Below are 21,120 nucleotides of genomic sequence, written 5' to 3' on the forward strand. Positions count from 1 at the left end.
GGAAGAGGTTTCCCCATATAGAACACTGAGAAAAGTGTCAGTGAAGTGCTCATGCCTAGACCAGGGTTGTCATCAAGGGAATTCAAGGATCAGATTGACATTTGTACCCGAAAATGTTGAAGGCTACTCCAAACTCTATGATTTTGCAAGTTTTCTTATATCTTGTATTAACTACTTTTTGTCCTCCCAGCTTTAGTAACCTCTTGATCAGGACCTTTCATTTTTTTATGAACTTGTAAATAACAGCAACATTATTTGTAATATTCACCAATAACCTACTTCTATGTTAAAAATTGCTTCTCTTAAGGGGCTGGCCCGTGGCTCACTCGGGAGAGTGTGGTGCTGAAAAATTGCTTCTCTTAGGGCTTGGTAATTTGTATGCAGCCTTCTAGATACAAGTTATTTTTTGATGTGCAGAATTTCTTTATGTTTACAGTATTATCAGTTAGCCATGCAGCTAATTGCACAGAATACAAAAGAGGAGGGGTGGGTTTTTATTAATGTGCTTATTCTTTTTTTTTTTTTTTTTTTTGTCTGTTTCGTGATTGGCACTCAGCCAGTGAGTGCACTGGCCATTCCTATATAGGATCCGAACCCGCGGCGGGAGCGTCGCTGCGCTCCCAGCGCCGCACTCTCCCGAGTGCACCACTGGCTCAGCCCAATGTGCTTATTCTTAATTCCTGATTTACCCAGGTCCATGCTTCTTTGTTTCTGGTCCTGGATCTGTGTAAATCTTTGTCACCTAGCTAAAAGGATGTGGAGATTACTTGAAAATCTTTATAGTTGTTTATTGAGCATCTGCTGTATACCAGGCACTGTTCTAGGTGCTGGGGATACAGCAGCAAAAAAAGAGAAAAAACACTATGTTATGGAGCTTATGGTGGGAGATAGACAATAAGCAATGCCAAACAAATTGTAATGTGTTAGGTAGTGATAGGTCAGGATTAGTGGATAGAATGTGATGCTGGGGAGGGCTGTTGTTTTCATAAGGAACACTCTTACTCCAGATAGATGCACAGATCACTCCCTCCCTCAATTTGTACAACTCTGTTTAAATATTAAGGAAGCAGATCAGCTGTCCCTGATGTCTGCTAACTTAATATTTGAGCAGAGATTTAAAAGAATTGAGGGAATGAGCTGTGCGTGTATCTGCAGGAAATGTTCAAATCAGTGAGAATGCAAGTGCAAAGGTCCTGAGGCAGGGATTTACTTGGCATGTTTGAGGAGCAAGCAGTGTGGTTGGAGTACTGCAAGTAAGCGAGGAGGAGTAGACGGGAATGAGGCTGGAGAGGCAATGGGTCAGAGCATTAGAGTCCTGTTGGCCAGGTAAGAACATTGGCTTTTACTCTTAGTGGGAAGGCTACAGATACTTCTGTTTTGGCATTTTGAAAACAGTAGACATCTGGTCCATTTTAAATATTATAAACAGTTTGCCTCTTGCTCTTTTACTGAAATTTTTTATCAGAGGATTTTCTGATTAGCAGTGATGGAAAATCATAAGATCCCTCAAGGATTTGCCTGACTTTCTTGAAGTTTCTGTGTTAGTGACCTACCTTTTCTTCTTACCTGGGAAAAATACAATCTCTCTTTAGTCCTGTTTTAGCATACCATCTATACAGTTCTCTCAAAAGCCTTTTTTCTAAGCTTTACATTATTTATTTGGTCATCAAATGTTCCATGAAGTTAAATCAACTGATATTTGAGGTTGCATGTGTGAAGGTATGTTTCATGCTCTTGAGCAGCTTATGTTCTGGAGCATTGCATTATTCTTAACATTAAAAGGGACTTAAAAGAAGTGTAAAATAGGTAAAAATGTATTTGGTTTTTTTATTTGAACAGTTATTGAGAAAAAAATTCAGCTCTACCCGATTAAAATTACTCATGTGAGGCTATTGCTAGTGTTGGAAGAAAATTCCTTGTGTAAGTTTTTCCTTAAGTAAGTGACACCCAAGAATTTCTGATCCTATTTTGAGATCTTCAGTGACCCAGTGTTTGTAAAACTTCTGTGGCTTACCATTGGGAAATTGAAAATTGAAGACATAGGCTGTGCCATGTAGAGATTTATAAACTAGTTGATGAAATAAAACTAATACAGGTTAAATAAATAGAAGGTGATAAATTAAGCATTGCAAGGTGGGGTACAGACAACATTTCTGTGGGTGTTATCAGAAATGAGCTCAGTGGGGCTGAGAATAGTTGGACTTCCACAGAAGTTGAGAGGTTGGGGGAGACATTCCAAATGGAGGGAAATCACATATGTGGGGGAAAAAAATCTCAGAAGTGGAAATCCTCAAAATACTTACTAGCTCTGAAAAAATGATTACTACTTGCATTTATTACTGTTACAAATGCATGTAGTACAAAAAAGAATCAAATCATGCAGAAGGGAATGCAATGAAAAGTAAAATATTATGTCCCCTCCTGCCTCTTCCCCTCAGAGGATGTCAACTAAAATTAACATCTTAGGAGCAGAGATAAAAGCCATTTCTTCACACTCCTTTTAATAGAAGTTAACCTTAGAAGGGACATATTCTGTATCTCCATTATTACTGTTTCCTTCTGCTGGGGTTGGGGCATGCCTCTGAGAGAATAAGCCCATAAATAGTTACAACTTCCAACCCAGAGACTGGCACTTGGATGAATTGTGTACAGATGACTTCCTGCTACCGTTACTTATGCATGTTTGTGATTGTTAATGGGATATTAATGTTTAGTCTATCATTAGTCAACAGGCAGAGCTCGCCCTGCAGGAGGCAATTAGGATTGCCCAGGAGTCCAACGATCACGTGTGTCTCCAGCATTGTTTGGTGAGGCCGTCCTCTGGTCTTGGGAGTTTTGCACATGGGTTGAGTTGGCCTTCGGAAGACCCCATTTTAATTGGGTTGTTTTGCAGTTGGAGCAAAAGTCCTTAGCAGCAAAGGGATACTGGTTATGTGGTCATGGGAATTCAGAAAGGGCAACCCATATTTATTTATCTTTTTGATTATGACATTTGTTTTGCTTTTGGGGCATTTCTTGTCTATAAATTTTAATGCAACTTGTCATGAAAGAAGAGTAAACTTTAACTGTCACATTTAACATTAGCATTAACAAAAAGACGCATGCTGTACCTAGTAACTGGATGAGACATTGTCCTGTTAAAACATAATCACCAAGCACAAGTAGAACACAGAAGTCATTTGACAATCACCTGAGAATTTCATTTCTCAAAGATCATATGTGGGCTTTATGCTTTTTTTCTGAAACTCCTGCCACTCAGGGCTGTCAGAGGTGAAGCAGATCAATGGCTTATTTATTTTAGTCTGGTTTTAATATGTTTGACAGGTTTTATTCAGGCTCATAATTTGTGAAAGAGTACTTTAGAGGATTTATTTTGTCCCTTTAAATTCTTTCTTATGTCCACATTGATATTTCACTAGAACATTAGCCATTACCACTGTTATGATATATTTTGATAATTTCTCTTGCCAGAGTTGGCTTTATGTGCTGGGGCAGAAGAGATCCGATAGCTATGTTCTGCTGGAGCATTCTGTGAAGAAAGCAGTACATTTTGGGTTACCGGTAAGGCTCATCTTTCTGTGAGATTGTTTAAATAAGTGGTGTTGAGCCTTTGTCTCTTTTTTCCATCCACCTTTGTCATGGACCAGTGATAGATTTAGAAAGGACATTTCAGTGTGTGGTTTTATTCTTGGTAGTTTCATAAGACTTCACTTATTATCAAACCACTTGATTTTGTTTCGTAGGCTTCTCTCTGTTTTCTTTATCCTGATAACATCCGTGGAAGTTCCATTTATCAATCTGATAAGACACCTTTGGTTAGTTTATTGAGTGACATTACCTTACCACATATTCACTTAGAAAAATTTTAGGCAAGGCTTATTTTTAAAACAGGGATTGGCAAACTTTACAGCTTCTGCGCTAAATATGGCTCTCTGTCTACTTACGTATGGCCTTCAAGCTAAGGATGGGTTTTACATTTTTAAATGATTGGGGGGATAAAACCAACAACAAAGAATATGCGACAGGAACCAAGTGTGGGCTACAAAACCTAAATTATTTACTCTCTGATCCTGTATAGAACAAGTTTGCTGATCCTTGTTTTAAACAGTTAAAGCCAGGAACCAATAAACCTGATGGGCAGATTTGTCCTTTCTCATTTTGAGTGACAGGGAAGGACCTGAATTATAGTCTTACAATGACGTAGACTGAGGAGCATTGAAAGGACATCGTAGTCTACACATGAAGTAGTAACGACTTCTAGAATCTAGATTATTTTTGCTTGAAGAACCTTATTCTGTCTCAAAAAATATCTCCTGGAGACTGGACTTTAGGCAATAGGACTGCTTAAGCATTCTGTCTCATCAAGTTTGCAACAAACTTTAGTAAAATTGAAAATAATTTTGTATATGCTTTTTACATCTACAAATTGTCCATGTGATTCATTTCTGGGAAAGGAAACATGTACAAAGTTGATAATAACTCCTTGAAATAAATGATAGACTTCTTAAGTACAATTTTTGCTATGGATTTAAGCTGACTATTTTTAGTTGAGTTTTCATCCTTGAAGAGTATGCTAGAAGTTAATGAAAAGATAACTTGTTGCTCATGTTAGGCCTTTTTGATCTCCTACTACATATTGTGCCCAACACTGTTTGACATTTATTATTTCATTGTAATCCTTACAACAATTCTTTATGATATGTTTGATGCCCATTTTACAGATGAGGAAGCTGAGGCTTAGCTAAGAAGCTAAGTGACTGGCCCTAAGTCACACAGTAAGTAGCAGAGGCAGTATTTAAGTTCAGGTCCATCTAATGCCGAAGCCCTGGCTCTTTCCCATGTACCTTCTGCCTCTCTTCCAGCTCTGGTTTTTCAGGAACACATCTCATATGGGTCAGGGTTAAGGTTAGGTTGTAGGTACTTTCCTTTTAAATAGTGCTGTCACTGTACGTGTGCTGAAATGTGAAATCCACCACATTTCTGAAGAGCAAAACAAATTCTGTCATGTAATCTCTATCTTGGGTCGTGGGTATATCTGTCCCCTTAGTACCTCGCCTCCCTGGGAATACAGTCCCTTGTTCAACAGAGAGCTTTTGCTGGGAAGACGGCAAACAAGCTGATGGATGCCCTAAAGGACTCCGACCTCCTGCACTGGAAACACAGCCTGTCAGAGCTCATCGATATCAGCATCGCACAGAAAACGGCCATCTGGAGGCTCTACGGCCGCAGGTAGGTCTTCAAGAAGACTGCCAAGGTGGTGGAGGTGTGAATCCTTTAGAGATAAGCAGGAGCTAGCAGACTGGTTCTGTGAAAAGCCTGAAGGGCAAGGTGTTACCCCCCTTTGATGGAAATTGTTCATGCAGGGGATTAGAGAAAATGCTTTATAGTCTAAAAACATTTTGTATTCCACACAGACTTGGCAAAGTTTTTCCCATGCATATTCTTATTTACTTCTCCTCCTCGCAGCTGCACTGTGAGGTAACTGGTAGATGATCTCCATTCTGGGATGAGTAAACCAGGGTTCACACATCAGATCTGCCCATGATCACAAATGTAGTTAACAAGTGACAGAGCCAGGACTCCAACCCAGGTCATCTGACTCCAAGTACCACATTCCTCTGCCTTGAGACAGGAACCTCTCTTCCTGTTTGCAGGAGGCATGGTCCATGGCTACTCAAGTTGAACAACTCTTGAACCCCAAAGCTATTGTGTAAAGAAAGTTACTTTTCTGTTAACCAAGATGTTTTCTCTGGAATATTTCCAGTCTCATTGTTTACTTTTCCATTTAGCTACCTTTAGCTTGGGAGTAAGCTTCTGAACCAGATTTTAATCCTGGAGCCCTGTCGCTACCTCACCCCTTACCTGAACAATACTATTTCTAGGAATTCCATAATGAAAGAAAGTGCCTATTTTACCAGTTTTGTTTTTGTATTTCAGATAATTTTTTGGCACGGTGTGCTCTGAAACAGCTGCAGACACTGGCCACTGCTTACATTGCCAGAGCAGCCAGTGCCAGGATGGCATCGGGTCTGAATTTACCCGTGAAAACTAATTAACATCCTGTGACCACAGGGAAAATCCGGGTGGGGTGGGGGGAGTTGGGAGGATCTGGGAGCTTGGATCTCCCAGTTATGCCATAACCACTTCATGCTTCCTTGGGGGCTGCATAGCCAGGATGCTGTTCTACCCTCCCTGTCCTGAGGGCAGGATTGCTGGCATTGGGAACAGCTGCTCCCACAAAGCCAGAGCCTGCAGAGGGCTTAACTTCCTTGCATTTCCACTCAAGATAACCATAGGGTATAAGGGGCAGCCTAGGTCCGCTGATGAAAGGAAATCCTGTGCCCTCTCCTTACCCAGCACGATGGCACTGCAGCAAGCCCAGATGTTGCTGAGCATGAACAGCCTGGAGTCGGTGAACGGGGGCGTGCAGCAGAACAACACGGAGTCATTTGCCGTCGCTCTCTGCCACCTTGCAGAGCTACACGCGGAGCAGGTAGGTGGGTGGCTGGACTCCTGTGCTTCTGGAGCAATGGAGACTCTCCCATTTCTTTTCTCCAGATTTGAGAAAAGCCCTGGACATGTCTTGGACAGGTCTAGTTGATGCAGGTGGCTGACAGAGTGAAATCCCACTGGTGGAAATGTATAAGTGTGGAGTCTGCAAAGTTTGTTAAATTTGGGATTGCTTTTGGCATCAGTGAAAGGAATAAGAGGTCAGCTATTTCCATGTAAAAAATGCAATAGAAAGGAGTCTTTGAAATTTAAGGTAGTAGAGGTGTGTATGTTTACAGGAGAAGGGAGAGTGTAGTGAAAGTATAGCTAAAATGGTAATAACTAATGTTTGTTTTTACATTTGTTCTGTGGTAGGCCTTGTGCTTGGTATTTTATGTGTCTTATCTTACTGAATCCTTACAATAGCCTCATGAAGTCTGCTTTATTACTGTCTCTATTTCACAGAATAAGAAATTGAGGTCCATGGAGCTAAGTCCTATACCCACCACCAGTAAATATTTGAGTCAGGTCTCCAACCCAAGTCTGGTTGACTCCAAAGAAGGGCGGTGGGAATTGGACATAACCTTGACTTAGAGCCCAAGTGATTTTATGTGATTCTCTTATAGGGGATTATTTTAATGGTCTCTCATGCTGTTCTATGCTTCATCTTCCCTTTGCTCAAAATGTCTTCTTTGGTGAGAAAGAGATCAAGGAAACCTATTTTATCCAGATAGATAGCCTATTTCACTAAGCACTACCATGGCTACACGTACTTCTTTGAATCATTATTTTTCTCTACCTCTTTGTAGTATTCATTATTGTTAGATTGCATCATAACATTCAGTATTCCCCAATCTGCAGCCTAAAGGTCTTTGGGTTGTTTCCACCCCTTTTAGAAGTCTAGAAATATTTCCCTCCACTAAACATATTTTGGCGTTTTACAATCCCTTTAAGTAGCTGTATAAAGAAAGAGGATGGATGGGTTCTTCATCAGCTGCTTCTTCCTGTGCCTGGGAAGCACTGCCCATGCTTTCTGAGGTCGGAGCGGCAAACCAGCTGTGCTTGCTGTTTGCTTCTCTCTAGGAATGGTGCACGTCCATCTTTTTCTTGCTTTTTCCTTCTTAGTGCCACTGGGACCTCTTTAACATCATTACTCTTTCTCTCCTGGTGCCTTGGTTAAGAGGAGCATTTGGTGATGAATGAGTCAGGGAACATTCATTTAGGTATTTGATGTGAGCCTCGAGTGACTTTTTTTTTTCTCAACAACTTTATTGAGATATAATTCACATGCCATATCGTTCACCCATTTAAAGTGTACCTGTGTGGCTTTTTGAGATAGGATTCTCCCCACTGACCCCAACCTTATATAGTGGAATAACTTCCCTTCAGTTTTCTTTGAGTTACATGGGGCAGAAATTATTTAATTTCTACTGGAATGGAAAACTACTTTACAAAACATGTTAGTCTTAATTCTTTAGCCCTGGAACTTTCTCCAAGCATTTGTTAGAGTTCTGTGATTATTCCTATGGGTAAGACCCTGAGAAGTAACCATTTGCTTTGGATTTGTGTTAGTATTTCCATCTTCATCCCTGTTTCATCTCTGGGTTTATGTGAAAAGCCTGCTGACGCCATCATTGTTTGACTGTGATGGCCAGGATGTGTTAGGAAGCCTTCTAATGCACAGCTAGAAGATAGTTGCCTCTTTATATCAAGTCACTCCCTTTATCCCCTTTCTTCCACCTGCCTTAGAAAGATGTTTCTAGTTTTATTTTTTGTTTGTTTATTTTTCTGGCGGCTGGCCAGTGCAGGGAACCAAACTCTTGACCTTGGTGTTACAAGGCCACGCTCTAACGAACTGAGCTAACCAGCCAGCCCCTTTCTAGTTTTAGAATATCAACTGTGTGGATATACTCACTGGCCTGATGACTGTCACATTTTTTAATTGCGCAGGTTAGACTCGCACCTATGAAATTAAGCTTCGCAGGCTGTGGTGAAGGCAGCTTTATCATGAGTCTCCAATTAGTTTTTTCTCTCCTTTGTTTCTGAACTGGATGCTGTACTTTGTTTTGTGGTATGGCATTGATTGGGTGAACCTGTAAAGAAATTATGGGGCTCCAAACTGTTTTCTGAGCTTCTTCTTGTAATCTCAAGGGATAGAGTGAATTCTTTTTCTAAGACAGCTAGCCTCCTTTGCTCTTTTGAGTTGTTCTCGTACATCTTGTGTCATTCCTCTCCCAGCAGCAGGAGTGGCTGGTCACAATGGGAATGCTTTTGGGGGATACTGCAGTGTGCCCACTGTTCCCTCTGCTTGGTCTGAAGGTTTGACAACCCACCTAAATCCTCATGTCCAACTCTTTGTGCCAGTCATGAAAATAATTGGCAAGATTGGCCAGTTAAGGGCCGGCCCGTGGCTCACTTGGGAGAGTGTGGTGCTGATAACACCAAGGCCCCGGGTTCGGATCCCATATACGGATGGCCGGTTCACTCACTGGCTGAGTGTGGTGCTGACAACACCAAGTCAAGGGTTAAGATCCCCTTACTGGTCACCTTAAAAAAAAAAAAAAAAAAGATTGGCCAGTTAAAATTACAAGAATTAAAAGATTAATTACCTTTTATTGTAATTCAATGTAATTTCTGCTATTAACTTCAAATAAAAGTTTAACTGAGCTTCTATGTAGACAGAAAGTGTATTACCTAATGAAAGGATTGGAACAAATTGAAAAACTTTTGGGGTTAGTAAGATAAACATGCTAACAATATGAGTGTAAAAAAAGACATGAACATGTATTCCCGGAAAAAGCATAAGTGGCTCCCCAAAAGGAACAAATTTCTAGCTAGTCATTGAAGAAATTAAATTAAAACAGTGAAATACTAGTTTCACTGATCAAATAGGCAAAGATGCTTAGATGCCGGAGGAGGAGAAGGGCATGGAGTGCTGGTATGAAAGTACTTGGTACATCTAGAGAATAATTTAGTAATGTATATCAAAGATATCAAAGACCTTAAAAGCACCTAGTATTTCTACTTCTAAGGTTTTATCCTAAGGAAATAATTGGATGAGTATGCAAACCTGTATGCACCAAGAAATTTATTGTAGTATTTTTAAATGGAAAAAATTAGAACAGCCAAAATATCCAAAACTGAGAGACTATTTTGATGTACCATAATTTATTTATCTAATAAAATACTATGATTATATAGATTTATATTTATTATATTTATTGGAAAGATTGATTCATTCAAAAAATATTTATTAATTACCTGCCATGTGTATGTAGTGAGTGGTATTACACATAATTTACAAAAATAGTATGTATACCTAGTTTTGGAATTTTTTTTCTGGCAGTTGGCTGGTATGGGCATCTGAACCCATGATCTTGGTGTTTTCAGGACCACATTCTCCCAAGTGAGCTAACTGGCCAGCCTGTTTATGGAACATTTGTATATTTTATATTTATGCACATAAAAGAAGCCTACAAGGAGATATGCCAAAACACTAACTGATTATCTTTGGTCCAATTAAAAGTAATTTATCTTTTCTTGTTGTTTCCATGTATTTTGTAAGTTTTTTTCTAGAATGAACATGTCTTACATGTGTAATTTTTAAAAGTTTAAAAAAATAAACAAAATTCATTAGAACCTTCAAAAAAATGTCACTTAGAGGAATAAGTTCTGTTGTTCTGTTGCACAGTAGGGTGACTATGGTTAACAGTTAAGTTTTGCATATTACGTAATAGCTAGAGGAGAGGCTTTTGAATGTTTTTGCCATAAAGAAATGATAAATGCATGAGGTGATGGTTACATTAACTACCCTGACCAGATCATTATACAACACATATATGTATCAAAACATCAGATTGTACCTCATAAGCATGTACAATGTATCAATTAAATAATTTTTTTTAAATGGCCCTTTGAATTTGGACAGTTTCTGCCTAGTGTCCTCTGGGTTGCTGCATCTAATTCAGATGAATCATGTATACATCCTGCGTGTGGTGCAGCAGGTGTGGTTTCAACACAGGTTCTCCTAATCAAAGCGTGGCTTTCTATTTTAGGGCTGTTTTGCTGCAGCTTCTGAAGTGTTAAAGCACTTGAAGGAACGATTTCCACCTAATAGTCAGCATGCCCAGGTAATCTGCCTTTTGAATGGCATTGGATTTCTGAAAAGAATGTTTTTTATTATAATGTAAAATGGGATGTTTTGGTGTCTCCCTCAGAAAAATAATATTGAGCTAAAAAGGAAGTCATGAAAGGATGCACACAGTATGATATTATTTATTTATACAAAGTTTAAAAATATATAAGCTCATATAATACAAGGGTACTTCAAAAAGTTTGTGGAAAGAGTCATACTATCTTTTAATTCTGTTTTCCATGAACTTTTTGAAGTACCCTCATATATTGTTTGTGGGTAAGTATATATGTTGTAAAAGTATAAAAACCATGAATAGAACTGAGAAACACCAAATCAAGTGCTTACTTTGGAAAAAAGAGGGAGGGTAATGGGATTTACAATGGACTTCTAATAGAATCTAAAGAAAATAAAGCAAAATGTAGTTGACAAAGTTGATGGTTGGCACACATGTATTTGTCATTTTATTCTCCATGCTTTTTCACATACTTGAAATATTAAAAATTTTTTTTAATCTCAAAAAAGAAAATAATGTGTGTGACTTGTTGTAAAGGTATTGGCTATGCAAGCCCAAATACTTATATATCTTTATTGAACAATAAACTAAACATTTGCCATTTTGTACTTAATTTTTTCTTTCTTATTAGTTATGGATGCTATGTGATCAAAAAATACAGTTCGACAGAGCAATGAATGATGGCAAATATCATTTGGCCGATTCACTCGTTACAGGAATCACAGCTCTTAATAGCATGGAGGGTGTATATAGGTAAGAAACTTTGAAAACTCCAACTCCAAAGTGATGTAATTTTTAAATGACTTTATTTTTGTTTCGTGTGTATTGATTTATTTACTTTTGCTTAGGAAAAAACTTTTTTTCTATTTATTACAGGAAATAAGAAAATACAGATAAGCCAAATGAAGGAAATAAGTATCACCCAGAGATAATCACTCTCATTCTGATATCTATAATTCCAGACTTTTTTCTTGCATGCAAATGTGTGTGTGCGTGTACACATACATGCTTACACATGTTTTTTCCTTTAACAAAAATTACATCAGGCACACTTCTTCCCCTTGGGAGGTTTACAGTCTATGAGGAAATAGAGATTTTCACCCCAAAGTGACTATAGTTAAAACACTTGCAAAACATCAACATAACCACTTATGTTTATTTTGATTCTGTTTCAGAAAAGCAGTTGTACTACAAGCTCAGAACCAAATGACAGAGGCACACAAGCTTTTACAAAAATTGTTGACCCATTGTCAGAAAATGAAGAATACAGAAATGGTGATTAGGTAAGGGGACTCATGTGTGTCATGGAGATGTTGTGTGGTGGTGAATATTCTCATTCATGTTTTCCTCTCTGCGGTCAGTGTCCTGCTGTCGGTTGCAGAGCTGTACTGGCAGTCTTCTTCCCCCACCATCGCATTGCCCGTGCTCCTGCAGGCTCTGGCCCTCTCCAAGGAGTACCGGTTACAGTACTTGGCCTCCGAAACTGTGTTGAACTTGGCTTTTGCCCAGGTAAACCGATCTCTGTTTTTATGGCACATATTTGTGCTCAAGAACTGGGGAGTCTGTTACTACTTTTTGGTTTTGAAAAGGATAATAATGAGCTTTCAGTTGTCGAGATTGAAGTCTGGAAAGGTAGTCTCCATATGTAAGCCCTTCAAGGTAGTGTGTGGAGTTGTAAACCTGGTGACAAGCTGACACCTCCCAGTGGCCCTGGCTTTCCTGACCTGTTTATTTAGTAAGGGGGACTCAGCTCTTCAGTGAGGACACTTGCATCATATTAATGATTAGCTGGTACAGAACAGTGCTCAATTTAGCAACAAGGGGTTGTAAATAAAGAAATGAAGTCAGGTGTTCATTGAATGTTTTTGGAAATCAAATTGTATCTTATGTTTGTTTTCTTTCTCCCCCACTAAAGGCCACAAAAGAAGGGACTGTTGTTTATTCTGGCTATATCCCCTGGTATCTAGTAGGCTATATGTAGTAGGCTTTCAATAAATAGTATTGAATAAATTCTTCACTGGAAGAATTTATCAGCTAAAGCAGAGGTTCTCCTTGACTGTACATTAGAATTATTGGGGAGATTTAAAAAATATCTCTATACTTGGCCTTGTCTTGGACCTGCCAAGTCAGGATCTCTAGGGGCAGGCAGAGCCCAAGAATATGTTTTCTTTACCAGCTTCCGCAGTGATTTTTTTTTTTTTCTTAATTGAGAAAAAATTTACGTAACATAAAATTTACCATTTTAAAGCATACGGTTCAGTGGTTTTTAGAATATTTACAGTGTTGTGCAACCATCACCACTGTCTAATTCTAGAGTATTTTCATTATACAAAAAGGAAACTTCATACCCATTAAGCAGTTACTTCTCAGTCCTCCCTCTCCCCTGCCCCTGGCAACCACTAATGCTTTTTGTCTCTGTGGGTTTGCCTATTCTGGACATTTCATAAAATGGAATCATATAATATGTGGCCTTTTTGTGTCTGGCTTCTTTCACTTAGCATCATGTTTTCAAGATTCATCCATGTTGTAGCATCTGTCAGTGCTTCATTCCTTCTAATGGCTGAATAATATTCCACTATATGGATATATCGCATTTGGTTTGTCCATTCATCAATTGATGGATATTCAGGTTGTTTCCATCTTTGGCCATTATGAATAGCTACTCTTAACATTTACATATGAGTTTTTGTTTGAATACCTATTTTCAGTTCTCTTGGGTAGATACCTAACAGTGAATTGCTGGGTCATATGGAAATTCTATGTTTAACTTTTTGAGGAGCTGCCCAAAAATGTTTTCCACAGCAGCTATACCATTTTATATTCCAACCAGCAATGTATGAGGGTTTCAGTTTCTCTGCAATCTTGCCAACACTTGTTATTTTCCATTTTTTAGAATAAGCTTCCTAGTGAGTGTGAAGTGGTATCTCATTGTGGTTTTGATCTGCATTTGCCTAATGACTAATGATGTTGAGCATCCTTTCATGTGCTTATAGCCATTTGTGTATGTTCTTTGGAGAAATGTCTATTCAAATCCTTTGCCTGTTTTTCAAATGAATTGTTTGCCTTTTTGATGTTCACTTGTAAGAGTTCTTTATATATTCTGTATACTAGGCCCTTCCTTATCTGATATGTGATTTGCAGATATTTTCTCCTATTCTGTGGGAAAGTGAATAGACAACTGTCTTTTCATTTTCTTGATAGTGTCTTTTGATATTCCAAAGTTTTTAATTTTGATGAAGTCCAGTTTATCCATTTTTCTTTTGTTGCTCATGTTTTTTGGTGTCATATCCAAGAAATCATTGCCAAATCTAAAGTTATGAAGATTTTCCCCTGTGTTTCTTCTAGAGTGTAGTTTTAGTGCTTATATTTAGTGCTTATGTTTGAATCATTTTTAGTTAAGTTTTGTATGTGGTGTGAGGTATGGGTCCAGTTTCATTCTTTTACATGTGGATATTGGTTATCCCTGCACCATTTGTTGAAAAGACTGTTCTTTCCCCATTGAATGATATTGGCACCCTTGTTGAAAATTAGTTGATCATAGATGCACAGGCTTGTTTCTAGACTCTCAATTTTATTCTGTTGATCTATATGTCTATCCTTATGCCAGTACAATGTTGTTTTGATTACTGTAGCTTTGTGGTAAGTTTTGAAATCAGGAAGTGAAAGTCTTTTAACTTTGTTCTTTTTCGAGATTGTTTTGGCTATCCCTTGTAATTCCATATTAATTTTCAAATTAGCTTATACATTCCTGCCAAAAAGAGAGTTGGAAATTTGACAAGGATTGCATTTGAACCTGTAGATCAGTTTGGAGAGTGTTGTCATCTTAACAGTAATCTATAAACACAGGATGTCTTTCCATTTATTTAGGTCTTCTTTAATTGCTTTCAACAGTTTTTTGTAGTTTTCAGAGTACAAGTCTTTTACCTCCTTGGTTAAATTTATTCCTAAGTATTGTATTCTTTTTGATACATTGTAAATTAAATTGTTTTTTAAATATGTTTTTTGGGTTGTTCATTGCTAGTGTATATTGATCTTATGTTCTACAAACTTTGCTGAACTTTTTTATTACCACTAATAGGTTTGGGGAAATTTTTAAGGGCTGTCTACATATGAGATCATGTCATCTGTAAATAGAGGTAGTTTTATTTCTTTCATTCCCATTCAGATACCTTTTATTTCTTTTTCTTGCCTAATCACTTTGGATAAAACTTCTAGTACAATGATGAATAGAAAATCTTACGGGGAAAGCTTTCAGACTTTCGTCATTAAATATGATGGTTAGCTGTGGGTTTTTCATAAATGCCTTTTATTATGTTGAAGAAGTTACCTTCTAGTCCTAATTTGTTGACTGTTATCATGAAAGAGTGTTGAATTTTGTCAAGTGCTTTTTCTGCATCAATTGGATGACTTGCATTCCTGGGATAAATTCCATGTGATCATGGTGTACGATCCTTTTAACATGCCATTGGATTTGGTTTGCTAGTATTTTGTAGAGGATTTTTGCATATATATTCATGAGTGATATTATTTGTGTTTTCTTGTGATGCCTTTATTTGACTTTGGTGTTAGGGTAATAGTGGCCTCACAAAATGATTTAGAAAGTATTACTTCCTCTTCTCTTTTTCAGAAGAGTTTGAGAGGGATTGGTGTTAATTCTTTAAAAGTTTGTTATAAATCACCAGTGAAGCTATCTGGTCCTGGGCTTTTCTTTGTTGGAAGTTTTTTTGGTTACTGACTCAATCTCTTTACTTGTTATAAGTCTGTTCAGATTTCCTATTTGTTCTTGACTCAGGTTTTGTTTTTTTGTTTTTTTTGGTGGTCAGACAGTATGGGACTCCAACTTGAGTCAGTTTTAGTAGTTTATCTCTTTCTAAGAATTTGTCCATTTCACCTAGTTTATCTAATTTGTAGGCATACAATTGTTCATAGTGTTCTTGTGTAATCCTTCTTATTTTTGTAAGGTTGTTAGTAAAGTCCCCATTTTCATTCCTGTTTTTAGTCGTTTGAGTCTTTTTCTTTTGTCAGTTTGTCAATTTTTTTTATCTCTTCAAAGAAAAACTTTTAGTTTTATGGATTCTATTGTTTTTCTATTCTTCGTTTTGTTTATCTCCACTTGAATCTTTATTATTTCCTTGTTTCTGTTAGCTTTGGGTTTAGTTTGCTCTTCTTTTTCTAGTTTTTTAAGGTGGAAGTTTAGCTTATTGATTTGAGATCTTTCTTGTTTTGTAATATATGCCTTTATAGCTATAAATTTCCTTGAGAACTGCATCTTATAAATTTTCACTTCATCTCAGTATGTTATGTTTTTATTTGCCTCAAAGCATTTTCTAATTTCTCTTGTGATTTCTTCTTTGACCTATTGAAATTTCATTCTGTATGGTCAAAGAAGATACCTTGTATGGTTTCATATTTTAAAAATTTATTGAGCGTTATTTTGTGGCCTAACATGGCCTATCCTGGAAAATGTTCCATGTGCACTTCAGAAGAATTTGTATTGATATTGTTGGGTAGGCTTTATATATGTCTGATCTTCTGTCTAGTTTTTCTATTTATTACTGAAAGCAGAGTATTGAACTCACCAGCCATTTTTGTTGAATTGTCAATATCTCCCTTCAATTCTGTCAGTTTTTGCTTCATATATTTTGGGGCTCTGTTGTTTGGTGTATATCTTTATAATTGTTATATCTCGATGAACTGATCAATTTATGAATATGTAATGTCCTTTTCTGTTACAACAGTTTTTGACTTAAGGTCTATTTTGTCTGATATTAGTGTAGGCACTCTAGCTCTCTTTTGGTTACTGTTTGTGTGGAATAGTTTTTATCCTTTAAAAAATTTTTTTTATTTTCTATCATTTTATGTTTGGCCTACTTGTGCCTTTTAATCTAAAGTGAGTCTCTTGTAGACAGCATATAGTTAGATAATTTTAAAAAATCCATTAGCTAATTTCTGCCTTTTACTGGAGAGTTTAATCCATTTGCATTTAATGTCATTACTAATGAGAGGACTTACTTCTGATTTGCTATTTGTTTTCTTTTTTTTTAATTAAGTTTATTATTTTTTACGTTCTATAATGATGTTGCGGAGCAGCTGGGGGGAGGGGGAGATGGGAAAGGGGAAGGAAGTAGAGTGGGAGAAGGAGGAAGGAGGAGAGGCAGGGTTGAGGCCTGTGGAACCCCCTCATTCCTGCCAGGAGACCAGAGGGCTTCCATCGGTAGCTTGGTCATTGCTGGGCTGGGTGCAGATGTCAGGGAGGTGTAGCTGAAGCCCTTTCCCCCCACCGCTCCTGCTCGGGAGCCCAGGGCACTTCTTGTGGTGGCTCAGTGGTTGTCGCTGGGCTGGTTGTGGGTGTTGGGGGGTGGTGGCTGAGGCCCTTGGCCCCCTCACTGCCCCAGATCGGAAGAGCATGGGGTGCTTCCTGTGGTGGCTTGGTGATCATTGCTGGGCTGGTTGCAGATGTCAGAGGGCATGGCTGGCGGCCCCCAGCCCTACCCCCTCCTTGGCTTGGTAGCCCAGGGGACTTCCATTCCTTCTGGGTTTTATAGCTGTTCTTTGGTGATGTGAGACGTATACTAATTAATATCACACTTTGTCTCTGGTCTGTGGTGTTTTGTTTTTTTTCTGGTTCTCTGTTGGATTATTTGCTGTTCCTACCACTTAAACTCTGCTCTGGAACTAATTTGTTGTCTTTTGCTTATTTCTAAAATGGGGGAACTTCCTGTGGGGACCAGCACTGAGCCCTGTGGTTGAGCTAAATTGTTGCTTTGCTGTTGATTCCCTGGGGAAGGCTTTTTGTGCAGCTCAGGTTTTAATGGTTGACTTTATAGGTACTTCAAGGTTGTGTGAGATCTGGTACACCTGGGTTGTCTAGAAACTCTGGTCTGGGCCTGAGTCTTTTCAGCAAACTTCACCCCCTGCAGTTCTGTATTCCTGAGCAGTCTCCACTGAGTGGTCCTGTGCTGATCGGGGGGCACATCAGTTGTTCTTGCTGTGCCCCAGTGTTCCCCTGGTGGGCCTGTCTCTCCTACTGCCTGTGCTCCAAACACTTCCCATGGGATGGGCTGTGCGCCAGTCCCTTGAGATGACTCATCGACCTCTGAGCAGCTTTTTTCAGTTATTGTGGCTCCTCGCTCCTATGTGGGTCCACTGGAACCCTGTTAGTGGTCCTGCTGGCCTTGGAACCACCAAGGTCCTCTTCTTCTCTGCCACATCCAAGCAACTTCATCCAAAGGGCACAGCTGCGGCTTTTGCCAGCTCCCGCTTCATGTACTCACCAGCTCCAACCTTGAAGTAGCCAGGGCTCAAAATGGTCAGAGCGGTTCTTTCCTTCTCTCATCATGGCTTCTCCTGCCTTCACGCACTCCATAGGTCTCTCCTCCTCTTCCCCTGAGCTCTAGAGGCCCCAGCTTTGCTGTTGTTGCTCTTTAATAGTTATAAATTGGTTGGTTTGTGGGAGAGGGTGATGCTGGGGACTGTCTATTCTGCCATCTTGACTGGAAGCCTGTGCTATTTGTTTTCTATATGTCATATCTTTTGTATGTATCTTTTTTGTCCCTTAATTCCTCTACTACTGCTTTCTTTTGTGCTAAATTATATATATATATATATATATATATATATATATATATATATATAATTTTTTTTTTTTTTTTGATGGATGGTAGGGGGATCTGAACCCTTGACCTTGGTGTTATATAACACTGTGCTCTAACCAGCTGAGCTAACCAGTCAGCCCCCTCTTGTGTTAAATAGGTGTTTTCTAATGTACCATTTTTATTCCTTTGTTATTTCTTTAACTCTGCACTTTTGACGTATTTTTTAGTTGTTACCCCTTCCCTAGTGATTCTTACACAGCTAGCCCAATCCCTTGGAATCACCAATCTGAAAGATATCAATGCTGAATCTTTTTGTAAAGACAAAAACCTTTCCATAATGTGAATAACCATTTCCTACTTAATGTGAATAACCATTTCCGACTATATCTGCTGTGATCTGAAATCAGATTGCCACACATATTTTTTAGGAGTGTATTGTCCATCACAGTGTAGTACATGTCAGGGAGAAGGTAAGCCAGAGACAGCCATTCAGGACAGAACAGCCAGAAACGAAGCCCTTCCTGGTAGTAGGCACTGGGTGTGGGTGTGTACAATGCCATGATGTTTCTTTTTCAGCTCATCCTTGGAATTCCAGAACAGGCCTTAAGTCTGCTCCATATGGCCATTGAGCCCGTCTTGGCTGATGGGGCTATTCTGGACAAAGGCCGTGCCATGTTTTTAGTGGCCAAGTGCCAGGTGGCTTCAGCAGCTTCCTATGAACCACCGAAGAAAGCAGAAGGTAAGAAGCCATACAAAGATTGTTAAGCAGTGCTATTCCAGAGAGCTTCTAACATTTAGGACTCAGAAAAGATAAGACATTAATTTGGGACAGTGTTAAGTTCTTTTTTAAAATTTTCAGGCAGCTAGTCAGTCCAGGGATCTGAACTTATGTCTTGGTGTTATATGTCTGCACTGTAACCAACTGAGCTAACCAGTCACACACACACACATACACCCCACCCCCGGTATTAAGTTCTGAGTGTTCACAAATATGTTAAAATTTCATGCAGCATTTAAAGTGCTTTCACATACATGCTTGGCAGGAAGGTTGAGGAAAAATGAATGGTTATTTTAACCCCATAGAGCCAGATACTGGGCTAGAAATCAGGACTAAAGACCTTTTTTAAAACCTCACCCTAGTATATTTTTTTCTCTCAAAGAGTAGTGTTTAAAGTATCTAATACATGTTAAACAAATAAAACTAGATACCAAGTTTTGAAAACTGTATGTTAAGTGTTGAGTTGAATGTGTATGCTGTTTTCCCCACTTTCCATCAGCTCTGGAAGCTGCTATTGAGAACCTCAACGAAGCCAAGAACTATTTTGCGAAGGTTGACTGCAAAGAGCGAATCAGAGATGTCGTTTACTTCCAGGCCAGACTGTACCACACCTTGGGGAAGACCCAGGAGAGGAACCGGTGCGCGATGCTCTTTCGGCAGCTGCATCAGGAACTTCCCTCTCACGGGGTGCCCTTGATAAACCATCTCTAGAGAGGACATCCTTGCTGGCCACTGTTCAGAGAATAATATTTTGGATTTGTTCATGCCCTGTCCCTCCATATAAATGATGTATTTGTAACACCCTACTTTGTCAATAAACTGCATTCTGATTAGTTTGTCTTATTTTGTTGCTAGTAACTACATATTTGTTTTGTTTGCCCTTTTCTTCTGGTAGCAAAGGACACCAACTTTTTGTTAATAAACAGCTGTTTTGCTAATAAGTAGTGCAAATGTCCGAGATTATGTTCTGTCTGGGCAAAATTGCCAGTATTAGGAATTGTGCACACTCTATCATTATGTAAATGTGTTTAGCACATGTATTCAGCAGCTTTTTTTTTCTTGGCAGCTAGCAGGTATAGGGATCGAACCCTGGACCTTGGTGTTATCAGCACCATGCTTAGCACATATACTCAGATAAGAGCTCTTTTGGGTATTCGTAGGTCTTTCTAGTGCAGGTTTTAATGAGGCTTGGATTTTCCTTCTGAAGCTTCCTGCTTTGTTGGACTGAACCAATGCTTGTGTTGCCATGGGTGCTCACAAGAACATGTTGGTCCCTGAGTGGAGATTAAGAAGGAAAAGATTTTTTAATGATTTTTGGACCAATGACAAGAAGCATTCTTTCAATCACTTTCCGGGTATTGGCTTTCTTATATCTTATGCATGGGTATGTTTCTTTTTGCTGTATTTAACTATATCAGTGAGGGATGATGATAAATTAAGTCTAGGAATTCATCATGAATAAAGTGATTATAAACTAAGAAAGGGTCCAAAGCTCAGACGTATGTGGATGCTGTCATCAAATACTCAGTGTATATAATTTACATCTTTCAGCCCTGCAATTAAACAGAAGCCAGTTACTGCTTTGTCTGTTCATGAATTTCTTATCCTTGAGAGTTCACAGAACAATGTCTATGTTTCAAGTCCAAAGCAGCAGCTGTACCCAAACAGCCCTTATAAAGCAACAAGAGACCAACCAAGTTTTGCAGCTTCTATCATTGGCTCTTTCTCCTTAAATCTTTTGATGGGAAATAATTTCTCTCCAGAGCTCTTTGTAACAGTGTAAAATGACTCCCTTCCATTAGGGTATGTTTGCTGGCCATGATAGCTGCTTAGGAAACAAGAGACTCAGTGTACAGACAACAGACCCTAATTGGTATGTTGATGTTTAAAAATCTTTCCTTAAATTTACTTGGAAGGTTATATTTGTAGATGGTAAAAATTAAATAATATTAAAGGTTATGTGGTAAAAGTAATTCTTCCAGGAGATAACAACTATTATCACTTTCCTGTATTCTTTCATAGATATTTTCTCATCTGATGTCATTTTTGATCAATGTATTTAAAGTAAAAATTTTCCAATCTAAGAAGTGGCCTTAACCACTCTGCCTCA

The 21,120-nt window shown here is 38.6% G+C and overlaps 1 protein-coding gene across 2 annotated transcripts in view; it reads left to right on the plus strand.

Annotated features, from left to right (window-relative positions):
• The window catches only part of ANAPC5 (anaphase promoting complex subunit 5), a 31,199-nt gene extending 11,356 nt beyond the window's left edge, over positions 1 to 19,843 (plus strand). The window contains exons 8-17 of one of the 2 annotated variants that reach the window (XM_063086879.1): positions 2,726 to 2,807; positions 3,472 to 3,561; positions 5,048 to 5,229; positions 6,358 to 6,493; positions 10,545 to 10,619; positions 11,269 to 11,390; positions 11,813 to 11,920; positions 11,999 to 12,146; positions 18,809 to 18,971; positions 19,510 to 19,843. In XM_063086879.1, coding sequence (XP_062942949.1) covers positions 2,726 to 2,807; positions 3,472 to 3,561; positions 5,048 to 5,229; positions 6,358 to 6,493; positions 10,545 to 10,619; positions 11,269 to 11,390; positions 11,813 to 11,920; positions 11,999 to 12,146; positions 18,809 to 18,971; positions 19,510 to 19,721 — 1,318 coding nt within the window. In that variant the 3' untranslated portion in view covers positions 19,722 to 19,843. The remainder of the gene's footprint in view (positions 1 to 2,725; positions 2,808 to 3,471; positions 3,562 to 5,047; positions 5,230 to 6,357; positions 6,494 to 10,544; positions 10,620 to 11,268; positions 11,391 to 11,812; positions 11,921 to 11,998; positions 12,147 to 18,808; positions 18,972 to 19,509) is intronic. The other variant, XM_063086881.1, reaches the window with a different exon arrangement.
• Positions 19,844 to 21,120: the final 1,277 nt, after the last annotated feature.

The sequence above is a fragment of the Cynocephalus volans genome, chromosome 2 (assembly GCF_027409185.1).
Source record: "Cynocephalus volans isolate mCynVol1 chromosome 2, mCynVol1.pri, whole genome shotgun sequence".
NCBI classification, from domain to species: Eukaryota; Metazoa; Chordata; class Mammalia; order Dermoptera; family Cynocephalidae; genus Cynocephalus; species Cynocephalus volans.